This window comes from Rattus rattus, chromosome 4, assembly GCF_011064425.1.
Source record: "Rattus rattus isolate New Zealand chromosome 4, Rrattus_CSIRO_v1, whole genome shotgun sequence".
Taxonomy (NCBI): domain Eukaryota; kingdom Metazoa; phylum Chordata; class Mammalia; order Rodentia; family Muridae; genus Rattus; species Rattus rattus.
Genome location: NC_046157.1, coordinates 159305001 through 159327348, shown reverse-complemented (window position 1 = coordinate 159327348; position 22348 = coordinate 159305001). Strand labels below are relative to the sequence as shown.

Below are 22348 nucleotides of genomic sequence, written 5' to 3'. Positions count from 1 at the left end.
AGGGAGAGGCCACAGTGAGGGGTGTGTGTGTGTGTGTGTGTGTGTGTGTGTGTGTGTAGCCCAGGCTGGTCTCATCTGTCTGCCCCTGCTTCCTAAGTGCTGGGGTTATAGGTATGCACCATCATGCAGGAACAGCCATCTTAGAAGCTGTTCTCCGAGGAGCACAGCTTCATTTCTCCCTCATGCTACTTGCTACTCTGAACTGCCAGGTACAGGGTGCGGGGACTGTCTCAAGATGTGAATTGAGATGTGATTGTGAGCTTTGCAGGCTAGCCTAAGGCCTAGTCTCCTTGCTCCTGTCATTGATGGGACTCGGGATAGATCTGAATGCCCCTTCCCTAAGGACAGGGTTGAAGACCAAACTCAATAAGAAAACCGGGTACACATTTAAATTTGAACTTCCGATGAATGACGGATAAATCTTTATCACAAGTGCACCTCAAATATTGCCAGACAACCCTAGTTTGGAGAGCCCGGGGCTAGGAGGAAGGGACTTGGGGGTACGTACATTAGAGGGGCTGGGTACATGCTCTAGGATGTGTGACACACACTGATGGGGCTTTTATTGATGCCAAGAATGATCCTCCCACACCAGTCCCCTACTTCTCAGAAGGACCCAGACAGAACAACCAAGCAATCGGGGCCTGAGAGATGACGACCTGGACAGTCCACCATCATGGAAAACCTCCGTCCCTGGGGAATGGAGAGGAGTCACCCTCCCTGGGCCCCAGGTGGGTAATGGAAGGAAGGCAAGGAAACGCAGATTCTGACCTGCTCTGGAAGAGAGCGAGGCAGAGGAGCAGCTCAGGCTGAGGGACCCCCTCACAGTGCTCTTCCCAGGAAGCCAGTCCCAAGGTCACATCCCTGGCCCGAGCAAGGCCCTGCTTCTCCCCACAGCCCTGGGTCTCCTCCCCGCCATGTCCACTCTCAGCCAATCTCAAGTGTCTCTCTCCTTTATTTAGAAAGGAATTGCTCCTGGGAGGGAGATCTTCTTCCCATGACCTCAGCCCAGCCGCACAGCCCCAGATAGGCACAAGCTCAAGGGCAGAAACTAATTGCAATTCTCAGACCGCCGTCTGCCTGACTGTTTTACTCATGCCTGCTCTAGATGAAGCGCCTGTCCTGTTCATCATAGGAGAAGGGGTCCCCAGGGAAAGGCTGGGGCGGGGGCTGGTTGTAGACACCCTGCAGGAAGATCCAGGCTGTGCCCACCACCATGACGGGCGTCACCACAAACAGGCAGAGACGGTCCACTGTGCGGGCCACCTGGTTCCAGTTGTCCTTCTCCTATAAGTAGGGTCAAGACACCATGGGGTGAGGGAGGTCTTCAGACTGCAGACTCACACCCCTAAGCTAGGGCCCAGAACTGGAGGCTCATGGGCTTGGCTTCTATGTGTCTGTGGGGTCACCTCAGGCTTACGTCAGCAGGGTGGGTCAGGACAGGATGCCATTACTCCTACTAGGGACCCAAGCCATTCAGGGCTGCTTCTAGCCACATGGGAACAGGAGGATACAATGGAGAACCATTAAGAAGTTGCCTAAGACTAGACCACCCAGTCTTTGAAAGGCATGGTGCTGGGCTGGGGTACAGTGCTTTCTTTTCTAGCGTATATAAGGCCCTGAGTACCACAAAGGTAACATAATAATAAAGCAAATATTATAAATAAATATATAATAAAATATATTCATATGTAACATACCATATAATATGTAAAATATTTGTTATATGTTGTTTATTAATTCCTATTTTTATAAAATATATTTACACAATATAATTGTATAATAAATATACAATGTATAAATACACTATATATGGTATATAAAAATTATGAATATAAAAGTAAATAACTATAATGAATAGATTGTCTCTGGAGCATCTGAGCAGAAGATGTACTTAAAATTTGTCCTGGTCAAGTAGGGCTGTCTGTCTGTGTGTACCATGCAGTTTGGCCCAGTGTGATGTTGTGGGATTTCATGAAGGAATTCTGCCTTCCTGAGAGAATGTACACCAAGGGTCCCCTACCCACCATGCATCGCTTCATCTAAGTTGACATGTGTATATGAGGGGAAGACAGAATTCACTTGATCCCCAGTGTACTCGCACATCTGATTCCATGGTGAGCTTGGGTCACTCACCTCATTGTAACTGTTCTGGTCCCTCATGTGGTTGACGATGAAGTTCGCCCCATCCACGGCTGGCTTCATCTCATTGAAAAGCTCCTGTTGGACCTGCTCAGAGCTTGCTGGTGGCTTGCCTGTGGACATGGGCCAGGGGCAGGCGTGATACCTATCCCTGACCACCTCCCACACATGGACCAAGCTCCACAGCTACCAGAACTCACGGGCTGTGGTGAGGCGCCGGGCCAGCCCATGCCGCTCTGATTGCTTCTCAAACATGAGGTCACTGCGGGACTTAAGTGAGAAGTACTCCTCTGCCTTGGAGATGTATCCCAGAGAGCTGGTCCTCCGGATGAGAGCCCTGGGGCCCGGGTCTTCCTCTTCTGGGCGGGACATGTGCAGGAGCTTGGGCAGGGTCTCCAGGAAGAACTTTAGCAGTCAAGGGGACACAAGACAGACCATTTCACAAATGTGGAGTCATCTTTATACACTCTGATGAACCCGGTTGCTAAGCAGAGCTCCCAGGCTGACCCCATCGTCTGTCTCCCAGATTCCCCACTGACAGATGAAGGATGCTTTCAACTGTCCTTCATTACTCATAGCAACAGCGGAACTCAGTCACTGAAAATAAATCTTAAGAACAAAAGGAAACTGAGAGTGGGGGTTACATGCCTTTAATCCTAGCATTCAGAAAGTTGAGGCAGGAGAATTAAAAGTTTGAACATACGTTTTATCACTGATCCTTCTCCTCCTCCTCCTCCTCCTCTCTCTCTCTCTCTCTCTCTCTCTCTCTCTCTCTCTCTCTCTCTCTCTCCCCCCTCTGTCTCTCTCTGTGTGTCTCTCTGTGTGTCTCTCTCTCCCTCTCTGTCTCTGTCTCTCTCCCTCTCCCTCTCCCCATCCCCCTCCCCCCTCTAAGTTAGCGTCTCATGTATACTAGGATAACCAGATATCACTGTGTAGCTGAGGATGACTTTGAACTTCTGATCCTCCTACTAGGCTAAGTGGGGTTCACACTCAGTATTGGGCCTTGTGCACCCTAGGCAAGCACTGTACCAACTGAGCTGTGTACCTGTGCCCCTCTCCTGTTTATGAGTTATACAGTAAGACCCTGTCTCAAACAAATAAAAGCCCAAATGTTGAGCTCTTCCTTTAGTCAATTAGAGACAAAACCCATTAAAGGGCTGCAGAATCATCATCCGGAGGATGACTTGTTCCAGAAGAACCCGTTGGCCCACCGTGGCTTAGAGCACAAATAGTCCCAAACACCCTGTCCCCTGTGTCCTCACCTGCTTACCTTTACCTTTTGTTTTAATTTTAAAGTTATATTTATCCATGTACACATGTATGTGGGCACATATGTGTGCAGGGGTACACATGCCACGGTGCTCTAGTGGAGGAGGTAGGGAGGAGCATCCTGCAGGAGTTGGTCCTTCCCTTACACCACATGGGTTGTGGGGATCAAACTCAGGTGGTCAAGCTTGGTGGCAAGTGCTCCAACTCACGGCGCTATCTAACTGTCCCCTTATCTGTCTGTCGTCTGTCTGTCTGTCTATCATCTATCTATCTATCTATCTATCTATCTATCTATCTATCTATCTATCTATCATCTCTATCTATCTAAGTTTAGCAGAGCTGAGGAGCTGACCCAGGTCCTCACTCTAGGCAACAAGTCTGGAGATTCTGAGCCTGGTGCTTCTGATCACACCCATCACCCTCACAGATCCCCCTGGCCAGGACTTGGTTCCCATCTTTTATCAAAATCTCACCTTCTTGACTCCCTCAGACAGCACGTGCGTGCTGGGTGTTCGGAAGTGGATGTTGAGCACGATGACGCAGATCACCACAACCATGGTGACCAGCACCATGCCGAAAAGCAGGAACCTGAGGACACACAGCATGCCTGAGAGGGACTGAGGGCAGCGGCGTGGGCAAGGCTAGGTGTGGGCAGGGCTATAGATACTCACTTGCCTACCAAGGGAATGGCCATGGATGTGGCTGGCAGCCTCTTGGAGATAAGCAACAGGAAGACAGATTGGGCCAGGAGCACTGAGATGGCCACTGAGGTCTTCTCTCCACCTGGACAGGCAGACCTAGCTGGAAGCTCACACTTGGAGTCCACAAGGTCACCCCATGACAGGCCCTGCTACCAATGTTCACAGTGCCACCATACATATCATAGGGTATGGCATCCTGTGCCTGTCTTTAAATCCTGGCACCTCAGCTTATTAGCTGAGTGGTCTGGCAAGTAGCCTGAACTCAAACTCTCTGCCCTTTTCTCAAAACATTGCAAGCATAGAACTCGTTAGGTGAGCTACGCTAACTGTTATGTATCCCCAGCCCCTCAGAAACCTCTCAGGCATCCTGGTAGAACTCCAGCATGCAATTCCTAATCCAAAGACCAGCCAGGCCTGCCTGCTATTCCTCAGTTCTTATACAGAACGCCATCCATGGTCATTTCTCCCCTCACCATGAAGAGCAGGGTTAGGACTGGGAACACCTGTGCTAGGTGGCCTTGGGAGAGGCTGGCAGGGAGCCAGGGAGTGGGACATGAGGCTCACAGTCGCCTGGCAGGTAGAAGACCAGGTTGATCATGAAGGAGATGAGCACGCAGGGTACCAGGATGTTGATGATGTAGAAGAGCGGCTTGCGGCGGATGATGAGGTAGAAGGTGACGTCTTGGTGGTTGGTGCTGTCCATTGGGACACTGGGGTCCACGTTGACCTTGGCTGCCCGGTGCACTATTTCCCACTCACCGTTCTCTGAGGGAGGTACAAGGACGGCTCAGGATCAAGATGGAGGAGGGAAACCATGGGGTTAAGGAGCCTTAGGACAGAATAAGGGTCTGAGATAGAGCAAAGTAGGCCAGAGTACTGTCTAAGGCAGCTGAGGCATGGAGAAATTTTGGGTACTGTGGGGTCCATCTCTGGGGTTGGGCTGGCAGGGCCAGTTTTTGAGGAAGGAGGTTTTCTCTGTGACTTTTCCCGGAAGGTTATTTTATTTATTTGCTTGTTTGTTTATTGTTTCTTCTCTCCTTGGAAAAAGACAGAAGCTGAAGCCACACAGGGTTCAAATGAGGAATATGTTTTGGCTTAAAAGCTATAACAAGGGACTGGAGAAATAGCTCAGCAGTTAAGAGCACTGGCTGCCTTTTCAGAAGTCCTGGGTTCAATTCCCAGCACCCACATGGCCACTCGCAATCATTTATAACTATAGTCCTCTACATGTAGTCCCATGTAGTGCCATGTAGTCCTATACATGTAGTCCCTTGCCCTCTTCTAGTATGCAAAGCATATATGCAGTCAAGATACCCAGATACATAAAATAAATAGTAAATCATTAAAAAGCTATAACAAATCAAAAGTATGTTGCACGACAATTAAAGAGAGAGTTTTTAAAAATCACTGTCTGGAGCGATGAGTCAGACGTTATCTGCCAAGCCTGGTGACTTGAGTTCAGTCTCTGGGAAGGAGAGAACTGACTGATGCAAATTGTCCTCTGATATGGACACACATGCTATGAGACACATGCATGTACGCACGCATGTACACACACACACACACACATACACAGAGAGAGAGAGAGACAGAGACAGAGAGAGAGAGACAGAGAGACAGAGAGAGACAGAGAGACAGGGAGAGAATATAAAATGTAGTACCTTAAAAAAAAAAAAAACTAAAACAAATGCTCTTGGTCCTTGAGTTTGCAGTGCAGGCTGATAGCACTATGTCAGAGACAGTCAAGGCTGCCTTTGAACTCATGATCCTCCTACTTTGGCCTCTGGAGTACTGGACGTACAGGCATATATCACCACACTGACTTTTTTTTGTTGTTATGTATGTGTGTGTGCGCGCACAAACATGTGTATAGGTCAGAGGATAACTTATAGAAGTTGATTTTCTTCCACTGTATGGGCTCCAGGAATTGAACTCACGGCCTCGGCTTTAGCAGCAAGCACCTTTACCTGCTGAGCCATCTCATCAGCCTTGTTTCGTTGTTTTTGAAACAAGGTCTTGAGGTGTAACCCTGGATGGCCTGAAACCCCTGTGTAGACTAGACTGGCTTTGAAATTGGGGCAGTTTTTCTGTTTTTGCCTTCTGAGGGCTGAGATTACAGGCATGTGTGTTACTGTGACATTTTGAGTTTGTCTTCTAAGTCTAGTGATAGTTCTTGGCTGTCATTCCTTGGTCTAGATCTTCGGGAGAACATCAGATGAGTATAATACTCTCACTAGGATATCCCAGCCCTGCAACCGGAATACACGGGTTCTTCTTCTGGATAGGGTTGAGCAGGGAGCCCCACAGAGCTGAGCTAGTCATGGATAGGGTTGGTGATGGCTTACATCCATCCATGAAACCCCCCAGCCCCACCCTCAGTCTCTCCAGGCTTCAGAAGGTCTGCTCCCAGATGCATCAGCTACATCTATCCTCAGAGACCCTGCTATACTCGAAAGTATCTGCTGTGTGTGTGTTTGGGGGCAGGGGTCGTAGTGATGAGGGGGTTCCTGTTTCCTTCAGCTTTGCTCTGGAGCCTCTTTGGATCAGTGACTGTAGGTGGGTAGTGTGTAGGCTGTGCCCTAGCTGTGAGTGTGTGAGGTGCTAGTGCAAGTGAACTTCCACAGATGTGTGCGTCTTCGGGGCCCATCCACCATGACTTCTAAGGTACCTGTGAAACCCTCAGGGTCAATGATGATCCACTCGATGGGGTAACTGCGGTTATCTTCCTCCTCCTGCTTCAGGCTAAGTGTGATCTCCTTGGCTGTATACTTGAGTGAACTGGAGAGAACAGTGTCTGTAAGTCTCTAGATGGAGCTTCTGAGGGCAGGAGGTGGTGGCAGAGTGGGGAGGGCTAGTTGGAGAAGGCTATAGACTGAGGGCTTTTACTCAGCATGGGACCAAGGCCTCTGCCTGAAAGCATTCAGTTCACCACTTCCAGTCCATGGCTGGGTGCCCTGGACTGGGAGACACTCAGGTGGACGCACCTGAATTTGAGGGAGCAGTTCTGCCAATCGAAAGGGAAGTAGGTGACCGAGATGGAGCAGGAGGAGCGGAAGATGGCGGGTGGCAGCCAGGTCACATGGCCCGAGTCAGAAACAAGCACATTGCAGGCGTAAGAAATCTGGAATGAGCCGTCATTGCTGTGGGATGGAGACCATAATCACTGTGTGCCCTGGCCAGCCAGGACCAGAGAAGGCAGGAAAGGAAGGTGGGCAGGCAGGGCTGGAGGCCCAGGCGGAGGGGCATAAGGAAGGGAAGCAGGTGAGGCAAGAAGGGCGGGGAAGGTTCCTCTCAACTTGTTCTCCAGTACAATTTCTGGTAGCCACACCATGTCAGAGGGCAGGCGCAGGATGGTGATGTTCCCAAACTCGTTGGCATTCCACTGTAGCCGGCTGTCTATCCATGCCTAGAAGTCCATAAAGGACGTCAGAAGTGGGTTCGGCCACTGTCCACCCTCCCGGTGGTCCCTACTTCTCCAGGGAAGTCTGAACAAAGCCCGAGAGTTGGGACAAAAGGAATTTGGAGATAGGTAAAGAACAAGACTCAGGTCTGTCAGGACAGTTGTGTAGGACACACATTACACCACTAAGGGGCACAACTTCCACGCCAGGTTGGCTTGTTTCTATGTTGTGAACCTCTGCCAGTTCTGATATTTTGATCAGAAGAGTGTCCTCTAATGCAATCCCACCTTTAGTCCCAGTGCTTGGAAGGCAGATGCAAATGAATCTCTTAGTTCGAGGCCAGCCTGGTCTACTTCATAAGTTCTAGGCCAGCCAGGGAAATAGGGCCAGAGAACCCCATCTCAAAACAATGACAAAGCAAATCAGGACAGAGCAGCAATTTTAGCAGAGAGGAAACCTTGGTCTTCTGGGACATGTCCTCAGAGCTAGCAAGAGGCCTCAGTGGAAAAGGGCAGCTGAGTTCTCTGTAGTCAAGCTCCCCCAAAGGACTGTCCCCAGGAACTTGTGGGTCTCTAGCATAACTAGAGATAGCATAAGGGGACCTGGAACCTTCAGTGTGGGGTCCTTACGTGATCTATCCACACGTTGGTGGTGAGGGTCTCCTCCACTTCTTTCTGTAATCAAACAAGAGGGTTGTATCCAACGGTTCCCATCCACCTTTCACCCAAATTCAACCATCAGAATCTAATCTGCCTGGTTCCGAGGGCAGCTGGAAGGACCAGGGCCTACTACAGCAACCAATTGAGGTGGGTCAGCAGACTATGGAAGCGAAGGGCAGAGGCTGTTGATGTGAGGCCTGGGGGGAGCATGGGCATAGCTTGACAGCGGCAGGCAGAGCTGATGGCTTTGAGTGGCTGTAGGCCTGTGGCACCATCCGGCATAGAGGGTAGTCATGCGTGTCTCCCAGAGGAGGACCTGGTCAGGAGCTTTTGAGCAACTGCTCCTTCTTGCCTTCCTCTCCCCAGCCCAGGTTACCCCACGAAGATCCACTCACCAGGGAGATGAGGTTGGAGAGGGTCAGACTTAGGGCGACATCCACTGTGTCCTCCTTTCGAGCCACCGGCCGAAGTTCTTTGTTGTAGCCTTTTTCCTCGAACAGGTGCTGGATCAGCCTTTGTTCCTCATTCAGGCCCCAGCTGCCTGGGAGGGTTGGGAGAGGGACAGGGTGCTGGTCACTGGACCTAGGAAGGAAGCTTCCCTGTGGTCCTGCTGGGTCAGCCCTGGGCTGGGCAAAGCAGAGGAAAGCCAGCTGCACCCTGAGAGTGGGATACCTAGGGTTAGAAAGGGCCGAGTGGGAGTGGGAATTAGGCATGATGTGAGGGCGGGCACCATGCGGTGAGGGGCCCAGGTAGGCATAGAAGGCCCCCAGGAAGGGAGTCATTTCCACCCTTACCACACACAACAAGGGCAGCCAGCAGCCCCAGTGTGGGCACAGGCCCTGCCATCCCCCACCTCCGACTGACTGGGGTTTATGCCTTCCCTTCAGCCTGTTGGCTGTGGAATGAGGCAGGCAAGGGGACAGGTGCTGGTGGCTTAGGGGTTTGGAAAGAAGAGACCGGAAACGCAATCTGATACTTGAAGGCTGGTGATGAGAGGGTGGGGTTTGCCAGCTAGGGCAGGAGCCTAAGGGCAGAATGCAAAGATCCCAGGCAGGGACTGCCACTGCTGGTTGGTAGGGTGGGGCCTGGTAGGGTAGGGTGGCAGAGGGTGGGGGACAAATGGTGTGTGCGTATGTGTCTCTGTGTGTCTGTGTGGCATGCTGGTAGCTGTGGATAGGGTGGTGACACATAGGTCAGTTACTGCCACTTCTGAAGTGAAAGACATGTTAGCAGCTGCCCTGCGTCCAGCTTCTTTTGAGCATGTGGTATATGTGTATGGAGTGTGTACATGTGTGTACGGAGTGTGTATATATGTGTATGGAGTGTGTACATGTGTGTCTGTTTGTAGGTGGTTCTGTGGAAATCAAAGTCTATTGTTCACCATTTTATCTTTTTTGCATTTCTATTCTATTTAACATTGGTGTGTGTGTGTGTGTGTGTGTGTGTGTGTGTGTGTGTGTGTGTGTGTGTGTGACAGTTGTTTTTCTCTCTCTCTACAGAGGGTTCTGAGGTGAGCCCAGGCTTGTACGGCAGGCAACTGTTACCTATTGAGCCATCTTGCAGGTGCTGTACCTGTACTTGTGTATTTTTCCCCTGTCTTTAAAAATATTACACTTAACCCAGGAGTGGCAGTGCACACCTGCCTTAGTCAGGGTCTTATTGCTGTGAACAGACACCATGACCAATGTAAGTTTTATAAAAGACAGCATTTAATTGGGGCTGGCTTACAGGTTCAGAGGTTCAGTCCATTATCATCAAGGCGGGAGCATGGCAGCATCCAGGCAGGCATGGTGCAGGAGGAGCTGAGAGTTCTACATCTTCACCTGAAGGAAGCCAGGAACAGACTGAGCATCCTTAGGCATCTAGGAGGAGGGTCTCCAAGCCCACCCCACAGTGACACACTTCCTCCAACAAGGCCACACCTCCTAATAGTGCCACTCCCTGGGCCAAGCATGTGCAAACCATCACAACACCTTTAATCCCAGCACTTAGAAAGAGAGGGTGGATATCTGTAGTTCAAGGCCAGCCCTGTCTATATAGTGAGTTCCAAGACAGCCAGGATGTTATACAGAGAAACCATGTCTCAAAAAAAAAAAAAAAAAAAAAAAAAAAAAAAAAAAAAAAAAGAAAAAAAAAAAGAAAAAAATAAGTAAATAAATGAATAAAACCTGTCCACCCATCCATCCATCTATTCAGTGTGTGTCTGCTCAATTCATGGCATGTGTGGAAGTCAGAGGAAACTTGAAGGAATTTTTTTCCCTTTCACTATGTGAGTGGGTCCCAGGGATCAAACTCAGACCACCAGGCTTGGCAGCAAGTGCCTGTACCTGCTAAGCCCATTTCTTTTCTTTCTTTAATTTGAACTGAAGTCCCCTCGCCACTCCTGCATCTATGAATAGCCAAAACCCAAGGGGAAGGGGAAGGAAATCCACTGGGGCAAGGAGGGGTCATTTACAGAGTTAGACATGCCCGTTGTATGGCTAGAAGTAGGGATAGACAGTTTGAGGAAGGGCTGTACTCTCTTAGAGGGCAGAGCGGCAGTCCTGGTCTGGCAGGGTCTTGTCACCTGCTGAACCTCCCTGCTCTGCTCCAGGATGGTATCTTGGTCCTCACCCAGCCAGAGGAGCACAGCCTCTCTCTTCACCCCCTTTGGCATGGTTGACTTGCATACCAATCACTTGCCTGTCTCTGATCGATCACCTAGTGAGACACCAGAGGCCATGTTTTCGGAAAGGAGATGAAGACAAGGAAAGCTACGAAAGAACCGAGGCTCTGGAGCTGCTGTGACTGCTGGCATCCAGCCGAACTCCCCCACCTTACTTTTCAAGACAGGGCCTCTTCACTGAACCCAGACATCACCTGAGGGAGCTGGAGTGGTCAGTGAACTCCTCAGATCTGTCTGCTCCCCGCTGCCCTGCTTCCTGGCCAGGGCTGCGCTTTCCCGGTGTGCTGCTGCTCCTGGGCCCTGAGGACCTGAACCCTATGCATCGAGTACTTTACCCAGAGCCATCTCTCCCAGCCCCTGGTTTTGTTTCTTTGTATGTGTGTGTGTGTGGGGAGTGGGGGGGGTGGTCTTACTTTGTAGCCCAGGCTAGCCTAGAGATCACTATGTAGATCATGTTAGCTTCTAACTCATTGCAATCCTGCCTCTGTCTCCAGAGTGCTAGTACCCCAAGTACGTACGAGCCACCACTTACAGCTCCTTCCAGCTCCTTTGTGGTCTCTGTTACCTGCTTCTGGAGGTTGGCCCCACTCCCATCTAATGCCAGCTCCTTCCCATCCCAGTAAAGTTCCAGATTTTAGGCAGAGTATAAATAACATTTATTAAAGCAGCCGTGAGTGTCTGGTGACACATTTAGAAAGACATGTGAGGTCCAGGATCCCACTCTATTCACACATACAAGATCAACCGGAATAGTGAGACTTTGTTACATCTCACACAGCCCCTTTAGCCTTCAGGACAGCGTGGCCATCGCAGGGTCGCCTGGTTCAGGGAACAGGAGGCTGGAGTTGGCCCTAGTGCTCCTTTCCCAGCCTCTGTTCTTGTTCTGTACCTATCCAGGGTGCCTGGGGCTCTCCTTCTGTCAGGAAAGCTGAGCGGAAGGCCTTCAGGGCCTGCACTAGGAGCCGGGGGAGACTCTGGGCCAGTGTAGAAGGTTCCAAGCCCACCAGGCCACTGAAGACCACATGCTGGTCCCCCAAGCCGGCCCTCACCCAAGCTCTGAAGAGTCCTGTCAGTGTCTTGGAGCCCAGATCTGCCAGCACCTGCAGAGGGAAGAGGTTAGGACCTAAAAAACACTCGTGAGGGTTTTTGACCTGGGGGTTGTTCCTTCCTCCTGGAGCTTTTGAACTTACTTAGATCCTTGTCCTGCCCCCTTTTTCGAAGTCCGTCTAATTTCCTCATCAGGTGATGCTCTAATGAGCCCTTCTGCTCTTACCTCTCTGCCTTCCATTTTCACAGCTACCCGTTATCCTAGCTCACCCTGCCCCCACTCCCGCAAAAGCTGGATCCCCCTGTCTCTTCCTTGCACTGAGGTCCAGTCGGGTCAGCTTTACAGGCCACTGTGAAGAACCTACCTCATGAAAGTTCATGGCCAAATGCTCAGCTGGGATCTGTAGAATCCAAGCGTGTGCTCGCTGAATAGCCGCCAACTTCTGTTGCAGTGGCTCCAGTCCAGGGCAGCCTGCAAGAAGGGGAGCTCCACAGACTATGAAAACATTGACAGCAGAGGGATATCCCAGGGCCCGGTATCCTCTGCGTGGTCTAGATGGGGAAACTGAGGCTGGCAGAGGTTCTGTGATCATGCTAGGCAGAATACCAACAAGGGCTCGGTGCCACGTGTCTCCTTAAAAAGGAATCTGTTTTCTGGGAGGAGAGGGAGTGAGAGGGTCTTTTCTGTTGCGATTTGGAATTTTCTAGCAGACAATCCTACCACCACCTTTCTAGAAACCGCCTCTGGGCCGTTCCCTTTCAGCGACCGGCAGGGGGCGGCATTACCCTTCGTTTCCGCGCGCCGCTCCTGCTTTGGCTTCTGGAACCAAGCTCCTGCAACTCGGGATCCTGGAGGAGACCACGGAGTTAGTGGTTACGCCTCGGAGAGTGTACATGACTCCGAGACTCTGGGGCCTAGGCCTAGCTGGGGCACTCAGGATACCTGAGTATAACCGCTGTTCGCGGGCATTGTGACCCGGTAGCTCCTGGAGCGATGGAGCCGAGTGAGCAGGTGCTGGAACTCCACGCCGCAGCCCTGGCCGGGGGCCGAGCATCTCCTGCGCGCCCCGCAGCAGGCCGAGCAGCGTGTGCGCCAGTGACCGCAGCTCTGCGAGTGGTTCAGAGGTGTTAGCGGCCGACCCCGAGGTGGGGCCCGCTTCCCCATCTCCTACTCCCCACACCTACCCCACTCCCCTTATCCCCCCTATACCCCTTACCCCCTCCCCAACCCTGGCCGGGGAGAACCGGACGGACCACACCGCCGCCGGCGCTGCACACACTGTTGGAGCGCTAGGCGCGCACAGGAGCTCTGGGACCCTAGGCACTGGCGCTCATAGAAGGCACAGAGGCCCGGGGCGTCGGCGAACGGCTCCTCTTCCCGAGCGTTCCAATTTAGAAGTTCTCTGCAGCTAGGCTCGCGAGTGGAGGGGCCCGCTGCAAGCAGATGCCAGATCACCCCTTGTTATGTGGGTCTACAAGCCACCCATCCGCAGCTCCTCCACAGAGATCAGAACAAGGGATGGAAACCGGCTCGCCCAGAGCTGTCCGAGGGACCATTGGCTGGGGGATGCTCACCGCTCATCTGCTCCTGCAGCCAGTCTTTGAACACGGCCACACGGGTATAGACCCCAGGCTTCCCAGGCTCACCACAGCCATCTCCCCAAGAAGTGACTCCAAAGAGGACCTCTCTGGGGCGCGGGCCGGGCTCGGAACAGGTTAAAGGGCCCCCGGAGTCACCCTAAGGGACCAGAGCCAACAGAAAGCAGTGCATCCATCATTTCTCTGAATTATACCTGCCTAGTACTTGGTAGGGGAAGGCGGCTCTGGCCGTGTTTGTGGTTACTACTTGTTTCCATTTTATTTAGGAAGAATTAGCGGTTGGTAGGAATTTTTAGCTAGACCCCAGAGAGAACAGGATTATCTTGCCAAGGGGAGCAACACATCCAGGGCCCCTGTCACTTTTAGTTCATACCTGGCATGAGTCGATGCCCCCTGCCAGGTAACCAGCGCAGAGCATGGTGCTGGGACGCAGCCCAGGCCCCAGGGCCTTTTGACAGGTGTCTGCACTGAGTAGCGGAACGCGGGCCTCCCTCACTGCCTCAGACTCAGGCCCGTCTACAGGAAAGCAGGAAAGTCGGGTTTGGAAGGCAGAGGCTGTGTCTGGAGATCCCCTCTCACTAGCCCTCTTTGATTCCTGCCGGTTTGTGCGATGGAACATCATCCTAGCCTCCAATCTCTTCAGCTTACTTCCTCCTCCTCCTCCTCCTCTCTCTTCCCTCCCCTCCCTCCTCCTCTCCCTCTTCCTCCCCCTCCCCTCCCCTCCCCTCCCCTCCTCCTCCTCCTCCTCCTCCTCCTCCTCCTCCTCCTCCTCCTCCTCCTCCTCCACCACCACCACCACCCCTACCCCACTGGTTCTTCACTACTACTTGCAGCTAGCTTAACCAGGCCCTAGCTGGCAATACCTTCGAAGAGAGCCCCCCAGCCTGCGATGGTGCAGGGAGTGCCGGCAGGAGGCTCCCGAGAACCCTCGGGTAGGCAAATGGGGCGCGCAGGCCCCTCTGAGTTCACAGGCGTCCACAGCTGTACCAACGCTAGGTCATTGTGAAAAGTCTGCGGGTCAAACTAGAGAGCAGATGGCGGTACAAAGTCAAGGAAGAGGATTTGGGGTGCTGTTCCCAGCTCTGAGGACACAGGGTGTGTCTTCTCACCTTAGGGTGGGGCAAGATACGGTTCACCTGCACTTCCTCTGCTTGCTCCCCCTGGGGTCCCTCGGCTAGCATCACAGTCCACAGAAGCTCATTCGAGGCACTGCAGAGCAAGTAGTGGGGTGAAAGGATCAGGGACAGAGGTGGCATGAGGCCCCCTTGGAGGCCCAGCTCCCTCATGCACCCACACCCTCTAGTGAGCCTGTAAATGTGGCTGTTGTGACCCTAGGGTCAGAGAGGGAGACCCGGGAAAGGGCGGATACCCACAGTGGAAAAATCCAGTGTGATGTCCTCCTACCCTGGGATCCCAGCCCCCACCGCGCAACCGGCATTTTGAAGCTTGAGGTTGGGAGCCAGCTCCCGCTAGGGGGCAGCAGACACCTGCTCGCTGTGCTTTGGCCCATGGGTGCTAAGACTCCCATCGGATTGGGTAGCCCTGCTGAGCAGGTGCCTGGGATCTCGACGTCGTACCCGGAGAAGCAGTGTGCAGCCGTGAGCACCCAGGACGCTGCCACCAGAACGCCCCCGCACAGAGGCAGACCCCCAAGTTGCAGCCTCACTAGCCAAGGCCAGGCTCCCAATGGAGCCGTGCTGCCACCGACTATGCGGCCGTGAGCCCGGGTCCTGTTGGCAACGCTTTGGCGTCTTTCTCCACATGGACCTAGGCAGAAACGGCGTCATGAAGGAAACGTTTTAGTTGTCTTCACATTGAGGCCCACCTCGCTCTCTCCTTGGAGCCTTTTTGGTCTCACCTGGCTCTGGTGGTGGGTCCTGGAAGACCGAGGCTTGAGGCCTAGGGCGTCCAGGTCCTGCTGAGAAACCATTCTTTGAGCCTCGCTGCCGCCCTCTTGCGGATCTCCCACCCTATGCTGGGACTGAGCCCTTGCATTTCAACCACTCCCCTCTTGGCTCACCCTCTAGCACACGCAACTATTTGAGCAGCCATGAACTGTGACTTCCTGAGCCCACACTTTCCCTCCTCCTTCCTCAAGTTTGGCATATCCCTTCCACTTGGACCTTCAGAAAGAGTCTGACTCCCCCCCCCCAAGAGAATGGAACCTAAAAATAAGGGCTGGGCGTGGGCGGAAGGAGTCCCCCGTAATAGTGTGAGTCTATTGGGGTGCGGGTTGGGTAGTACTTCTGGTCCAACCTTGGCATTCATGCCGTCTGTGCTGGATCTCCATGGACACGCGCTTTATGGCCCACTGGACACTCCTCTGGGCAGCCTGCAATGCCTGAGTCCCCTGGGCAGACAAAACTGGGGGGACATGGGACACAAAGTCACATCCCCTTGGCAGAGAGCCTCAGTCTAAGTCTTCAAGAACCCTGTCTGGGGAGTCCTAGAGAGGCATGGTGAGCTCTGTGCTACCAGGTATGTAGAGATCAGGAGAGGAGTCAGGGTCTGAGGCCAGGCCCTCAGGGCAGATGGTGCTATGATCAACTGAACTGGGCTGGAATCTTTGGAAAGTTCCTTTCTTAAAGACTTCAGAGGAAAACCACTACCCACCAGCACCCAGGGAATGTGGCTATCTTTGGACCTGAATTACCAAAGCATGCTGCCTTGAGTCTTCTAACACTGTTATCTCTGGATCTCCTCGGCAGCGCTTGCTGTCTCTGCTTCCTGGGTGAGACCATCTGCCCTCCCCTCCTATATCCCAGTTCCAGGCTCCTCCCAGCAGGTGGGCGGAAGGACCTACAGGTCCTCACAGGTGTAAGAGACAAGCTCATTTTCCTTGTCTTTCCTTGACCTCACTTCCTCTATGCCCCTCCCATCCCAGTGACTTTCTCAGACCAGCCCGGCTCACCTTGCAGGGTGCTGGGGGACAGGCGCATGTACAGTGGATGCCCATTGGCAGTCTGGGAGTCTGGGGACAGTAGCAGCAGCAGCAGCAGCAACAACATAGCCAGCGGCATGGTGACCTGGGGCCAAGGCGGGAGACCCTGTTCTCTTTCTTCCTGGACTCCACCCTCTCCTGGGAATCTTTGTATCCCTTAAATCATCTGATCCCGTTGTTTTACACTAAGTTACCTATCTTTAGTGGTCTGCACCTCACCTGGCCCTCACCTCCTGGGAGCCCTCGGGGAAACGATGCTCTGGAGCTATATAGGGGACGGGGGCGGGGGGGTGCGTGGGAGGGCAGCCAGGACTCAGGGAGGGAATGAGGTAGTGGGCTGGACCCTCACCTTTGAAGTCTCATCATCCCACTCTGAGTCTCCCCACTTCTGTGAAAGCAGCCCTTGTTACTGCGGCCGCTTCAAAGGGGCTGAGATGGGGAAGGAGAACTGACCGTTGGGCTGGGGGCCAGGCAGAGGGAGACTGGTGGGCAGGGGCTGGGAGGGGGAGATCCCCATCTGTTTCTGCCACCCTGGGGAGTCCACTGCTCTCTTGGAGGGAGGAGAGCTAGGGATAGGGGTGGGTGTCCTGGGCATTCTCACCCCTTAAGCAAGCCATTGAACTTCCAGCCCCTCTGCCCCTAATTGCTTGCCAGTGTCCCTCCCCCGTGTGGCCATTTCTAAAGATGATCAAAGCATTCTAATTTGCGCCGTAATTGCTGCACTGGGGTAGCGGGGTGGGAAGAGGCAAAAGCAAGTGGGAGATGAAAGGCCTCACTGTGGCCCAGTTTGGGGAGCGTAGGACCCAGCAGTTTCTGAGTCTCTCCCAGACCCCCATCCCTGCCCGCTCAGTGTGTCCAGCATTGTTTTCAGTCGCCGTGACCCTGATCTGGCAGGAGGGGCTCTTGAAAGAAGGTTCATAAATAGGCAGCTGTCCCGATGGCCAGTCACCACCTGGGGTAGGGCTGGACCTTTGGGTACAAACAAAACAAAACTACCCTTGGCACCTTGATTTGTGCTGGCAGCGGGGCCATGTTGGTTAAGGATTTAGGTGCAGGAATTAGGACACGCTGTGACCAGGGGCTGTGTGCTCTTCAAAGGGAACAGTATGTAGCCCGTCTCCCACCAGCAGGATGCATCCAGGAAAGTGGAGAGAATGCTGGTTATAGATTGTTGTGTGTATTCAATGACACCAGGGATTGGAATTATCTACGCGTATCATGGGGTAAATCTCAGGTGGTCTCCAAGTTCTTAGCAGAGAGATGTGGCTCCTGTGTGCCTGCTGAAGCTGCCTGGGCCAGAGTGGCCAGCATAGAACTCTCTTTCCTCACTCTGCCTTCTTAGTATGGGTCAGGCTTTGAGTCCAGTCTGAAGGAAGTAGACTCTTCTCTCACCTACACAGCAAAGGGCAGGGCACATCGTTTCAGATCTGGCTCCTACACCTTGAGAAGATTCCCCCACCCCACTCCACCCCATCCTTGTCTCAACTCCTCAGATCTTACAAATTGTTAGGGGCCTGTGAAATCTCTTCCTGTGAGGCAAGATTCTCCCTTGACTGATGTCAGAACAATCTTTCTATTCTCCCAGGGTGAGATTCTCTGGGCAGTTTTAATACCCAGGGGTAGGGTGGTGCTTTTGTTTCAAGTCTCCAGGGAGCCAAATGGAAGGCCACAGCTCTTCCTCACCCCTCTTAAAGGCGGAGACAGCCCTTAGCCCCAGTGCTTCTACTTTGAAAGGAGGAGGGGGGAGGGCAGGGAACCTTGGGGGTTTTCTTCAATATATCTAGAAAGCCTTAGCGGGTTCAGGTGAGGAAGAAGGGTTGGGGGTGGGGAACATGGGTGGGAGGGATGGTAGGAGTGAAAGAGAAGGAATCCCCAGAAGCCAATGGTGTAGCCTCTTTAAAGGTATGCTCTGGGCGGGCTCTGGGGGTGTGTATGGGGTGTTCCCTTCCCTTACTTAGGCCTCCACACAGACACTGAAGGTCTGCCCCTCGCTGCATCACAAAGTCTCCTGACTGTGAAATCTCATGCATTTAATCGAGGCTCAGTCATGCCTAATCTACCTTGTATTTAAACCTAAATCAGCAGAGACAGGCTGAATCTGGTGAGTTTGGGGCCAACCTGGTCTACATAGTGAGTTTCAAACCAGCTAGAAATACACAGTGAGACCTTGTCTCAAAACAAAGAGATGCCCCTTGATCTCCATGCTCTTCCTGGAGAAGGAGCAGAAGGGGGACAGGAGGATATAGAAACTCCCAGACTGTCTTTGAGGACAGAATCTCTACTTCTCACAGTAACACCTGCGTCAGCATCAGCTGGACCATTGGACACAGGGGTGGCTGTGAGCTGATGTCTGATGCAATGAAACTTGAGAGGAGACTGACATCAGAGCCTCTGTGGGATGAGAGGCCATTCAGCTGTGACTCAGAGAGCCCTGTGAGGCTGACTGTACTCCTGGGCGAGCTTCCGTGAGTCACTTCCTGCTGGAGCCCAAATCATCTCCCCAAAGATATGCTGGAGTTCTAACCCCCTTACCTCAGAATGTGACCTGACTAGGGCTATGCACCAGTGAAGAAGTTTGGGGTGCTCAGTCCAATGTGACGTAGAGACAGAGGTCATAGAATGAAGGTTGTGTGGTGATGCAAGCAGGAATCGAAGGGATGCAGACCCAAGAATGACGAGACTTCCAGAAACACAGGGGGGAAGCTGTAATGTAGGGAGCAGGTTCCTGGCAGCAGCCAGGACTCTCCTGAGCCCTGGGTCTCAGAAATGTGGCTCTGTGTGACACCAGCCTCTGAGGAATGGATGTGTATTCATTTGGGAGGGCGGCTCAATATCTATCCTGCTGGGAAGATTAACAGAATTGAAGCGGTTCAGTCTTCCTGCTAGGGGATGGCGGGGTCATCGCTCTGGGTCTCAAAGGTCACTAGTTCGCTGTTGAACTGAATGAACAGGGAGGTAGAAAGGGAACTGTGGCAACCCCTGAAAAGGAAAAAGGACATGGAAGGTGGCAGTGGGAGGGGGCTCCCCAGTCAGTGGGCGTGGCCTGACTTCAGGGGATGGCTGGGAAGAGAGCCTTCCTCATGGCTAAGAGTTCCCTTCAGTTTGTCAGCTTTGCTTTTCACTCTGACCTTCCCACTTCCCCTAGGCTTTAGGAGGGACCTGGGGAGGTGGGGGTTCTGTCTAGGAGTGTGGGGTGCTGAAGCTGAGCTGCTTGCCACAGATCCGTGGATTGAGAAGCAGGGTTGTACTGGAATCTGCCAGAAGGGCTGGGGTGTGTGTGGGGGGCTAAGCAGACCCTACATCTCCTTTCCCTTCTTGCCATGGCTGGCCTCAAACTTGAAGCCTTAGCCAGCCACAAGACCACCAGGCAGATCTCTGTAGTTCACTGTCCAACCTGTAATGGAGAGGAAACAAACCATTTTCATGGCCAGAATTCTTTTTCTTCTTCTTCCCTCCTTCCCTCTCTCCCTCCCTCCCTCGCTCCCTCCCTCCCTCTGTCCCTTCCTGTCCCCTCCTCTCCTTCTTGGTACTAGGGATTGAACCTACAGCTTTGCCCACAGCAGACAAATTACTTTCCCATCAAACTACATCCCCAGCCTTCTTTTTAGTTAGTTATTGGTTTGTTTCTCCTTTTTTCTTTCTGTCTGTCTGAATCAGGATCTCAAGGAGCCTAGACTGGCCTCAAACTCTCTAAATACAAAGGAGCCTCATCTCTACCCCCCACTTGCTGGGATTACAGCTTTGCCCCATGCCTGACATTCTCTCTTTACTTTGGTTTTGAGATGGTCTCACTACTTTGAACTCACTCTGTAGCCCAGGCTGGCCTGATGTATATTCTCCAGCCTTAGACTCCCCAGTAGTGAGGATGACAGGGCTGTGTAAGCTTTTTCTCTTTCTCCTCCTCACTCTCTTTCCCTCTTTACTCCCTCTCCTCCTGTCTTTTCTCTCGTTCTTTCTTCCTTCCCATCTGCCATCTCTCTTCATATATTTTCTTCCCTTTTTCTGAATGTGGTTTACGCTGTGTTTCTCTAATATTTGGTAACTGAACACCCTCATTTCCGTTATCCCTTGTGATGGTTTAATACTGACCATCAACTTGACAGGACCTAGGATCACCTTAGAGGCAAGTCGATGGGCATGTCCATGAGGGTGCTTCCAAGAAGGGTTGACCTGGTTGGGAAGACCCATGCTAATTGTAGGTGACACCGGACTGGGGCCACGGGCTTCAAACTAGGGGAAAGATGAGCACCCCAATCCTCCCAGTGTGAGCAGTGCAGTGTGAGCAGCTGCCTGTCATTTGTGTTGCCATGACGACCTTGCCGTGATGGACTGTGCTCTTGAACCTTGAGCCAAAGCAAACCCCTCTTTGAGTTGCTGTTTTAGGTACTTGTCAAAGAGGAACGTAACAAATAAACCCTGCCAGCTGTGCAATATGTTTTTCTTGATCAGGATTTCAGATCTTCTTGTTAACATTAAATGGTCTTTTTATTTGTTTTGATTTTTTAAAAGATTTGTTTATTTTATGAGTCCACTGTAGGTGTCTTCAGAAGAGGGCATCAGATGGCTGTGAGCCACCATGTGGTTGCTGGGAAGTGAACTCTGGACCTCTGGAAGAGCAGCGGTGCTCTTAACTGCCCTGCCATCTCTCCAGCCCTTGTTGTGATTTCCTGAGACACAGGTGTACACTGTGGTCCAGGCTGTCCCAGAACTCACTGTAAAGCCCAGGCTCACCTCAAACTCAAAGCAATCCTCCTGCCCCAGTCTTACAAGTGTCTGGGATTACTGGGGCAAGCCATTAAGTCTGACTTAAATGGTCTTTTAGGAGAAAAAAAAAAAGTCTCTGGGGCCAGGGAGTGCTTGCCTGGTATGTAGTCCTCCCAGGACTCAGACGGTGGAGACAGGAAGATCAGAAGTTCAAGGTCATCGTAGTCTACGTTGAGAGTTTGAAGCCTGGTGGGTCTGGGGTGTGTGAGTGCCTGTATGTGTCTGGGAGCTGGGGGAGACTGAGAAGAGACACAAGAGTCATGTGACTCTCTTCAGGGTCACTTCTGCCCCTGCTTTCCACATAAATTAAAATTAAATTTTATCAATCCTATTAAAAATCTTCAGTTAGAGTCCTTCTTATGATGATATTAATTTCTATCAGTTTGTCTCTAAACGTCTATCTGCATCAATAAATGAGATTTCTGCGAAGAATGGCTGTTCATTAATATTAATAATGCTTAATTTCTTTCGTTCTTTTATTTATTTTCTTTAAAGACAGAGTGCCACTGTGCAACTCAGGCTGGCCTGAAACTCCAGGTCTTGCTGGCCTCCAGATGCTGGGAGGCCTACAGGAGCGTACCACCAGTCACCCAGCACCCAGCATCATCCAACACCCAGCATCTTCACCTGGGAGCTGAGACTCATTTTTACTTTAAAACTTCTTCCTTGTAGTTCCCTGCATGCGGGGAGCATGGGGTAGTCTTTAAAACCACAGGTAGCGTGGGGCCAGTACAGGGCATCAAGAATGTCTTTTAAAAGTATGAGATAGGGGGTTGGGGATTTAGCTCAGTGGTAGAGCGCTTGCCTAGGAAGCGCAAGGCCCTGGGTTTGGTCCCCAGCTCCGAAAAAAAAAAAAAAAAGAAAAAAAAAAGTATGAGATAGAACCCTTCTCAGCGAATCAGTGTTTGTTGATGCATTATTTCATCCTCAAATATTTATTAGTGTAAAGCACTGACCAAACGAAGCAGGTCCATGAAACTCAAGGTAGTACAATGTACCAAACCTTCGCCACACCTGTTTAAGGCTGCTACCATCCCTAGAGAAGACATCAGATCTGAGTGTACCTGCTCCTAAATCCTCTCTCCTCTCTCTCCCCTCTCTCCCTCTCCCTCTCCCTCTCCCTCTCCCCTCCCTCCCTCCCTCCCTCTCCCTCTCCTCTC

The 22348-nt window shown here is 52.0% G+C and overlaps 2 protein-coding genes across 5 annotated transcripts; both read right to left on the bottom strand.

Annotated features, from left to right (window-relative positions):
- Positions 1 to 937: 937 nt before the first annotated feature.
- Positions 938 to 9018, bottom strand: Chrnd (cholinergic receptor nicotinic delta subunit). Of its 4 annotated transcripts, none has more exons than XM_032899604.1 (12): positions 8967 to 9018; positions 8568 to 8722; positions 8143 to 8187; positions 7409 to 7518; positions 7097 to 7252; positions 6781 to 6890; positions 4677 to 4877; positions 4083 to 4194; positions 3885 to 3999; positions 2343 to 2547; positions 2137 to 2255; positions 938 to 1287 (listed from the first exon to the last, which is right to left on the bottom strand). In XM_032899604.1, the coding sequence occupies exons 1-12, from the start codon at positions 9016 to 9018 to the stop codon at positions 1105 to 1107; spliced, it is 1563 nt and encodes a 520-aa protein (XP_032755495.1). In that variant the 3' UTR covers positions 938 to 1104. The 4 variants fall into 4 exon arrangements, with proteins under 4 accessions (XP_032755495.1, XP_032755496.1, XP_032755497.1 ...); XM_032899605.1 differs by having other exon boundaries at positions 8568 to 8713; XM_032899606.1 differs by lacking the exon at positions 8143 to 8187 and having other exon boundaries at positions 8568 to 8713.
- A 2451-nt stretch (positions 9019 to 11469) lies between these two features.
- On the bottom strand, positions 11470 to 16503 carry Prss56 (serine protease 56). The gene is made up of 13 exons (XM_032899603.1): positions 16395 to 16503; positions 15740 to 15847; positions 15342 to 15398; positions 15061 to 15250; positions 14593 to 14692; positions 14347 to 14506; positions 13857 to 13999; positions 13460 to 13622; positions 13139 to 13318; positions 12828 to 12992; positions 12671 to 12733; positions 12250 to 12356; positions 11470 to 11937 (listed from the first exon to the last, which is right to left on the bottom strand). The coding sequence occupies exons 1-13, from the start codon at positions 16501 to 16503 to the stop codon at positions 11689 to 11691; spliced, it is 1794 nt and encodes a 597-aa protein (XP_032755494.1). The 3' UTR covers positions 11470 to 11688.
- Positions 16504 to 22348: the final 5845 nt, after the last annotated feature.

Coding starts and splice junctions, on each gene's coding strand:
- Prss56 (XM_032899603.1), bottom strand. CDS start 16,503: ATGCCGCTGGCTATGTTGTTGCTGCTGCTGCTGCTGCTACTGTCCCCA. Junction 14,000..14,346: donor CTGGGGGGCTCTCTTCGAAG/GTATTGCCAGCT, acceptor GCTTTCCTGTAG/ACGGGCCTGAGTCTGAGGCA. Junction 12,357..12,670: donor GCGGCGCGCGGAAACGAAGG/GTAATGCCGCCC, acceptor CCCTTCTTGCAG/GCTGCCCTGGACTGGAGCCA.
- Chrnd (XM_032899604.1), bottom strand. CDS start 9,018: ATGGCAGGGCCTGTGCCCACACTGGGGCTGCTGGCTGCCCTTGTTGTG. Junction 4,878..6,780: donor TGACCCTGAGGGTTTCACAG/GTACCTTAGAAG, acceptor TACCTCCCTCAG/AGAACGGTGAGTGGGAAATA. Junction 4,000..4,082: donor GCCATTCCCTTGGTAGGCAA/GTGAGTATCTAT, acceptor GTGTGTCCTCAG/GTTCCTGCTTTTCGGCATGG.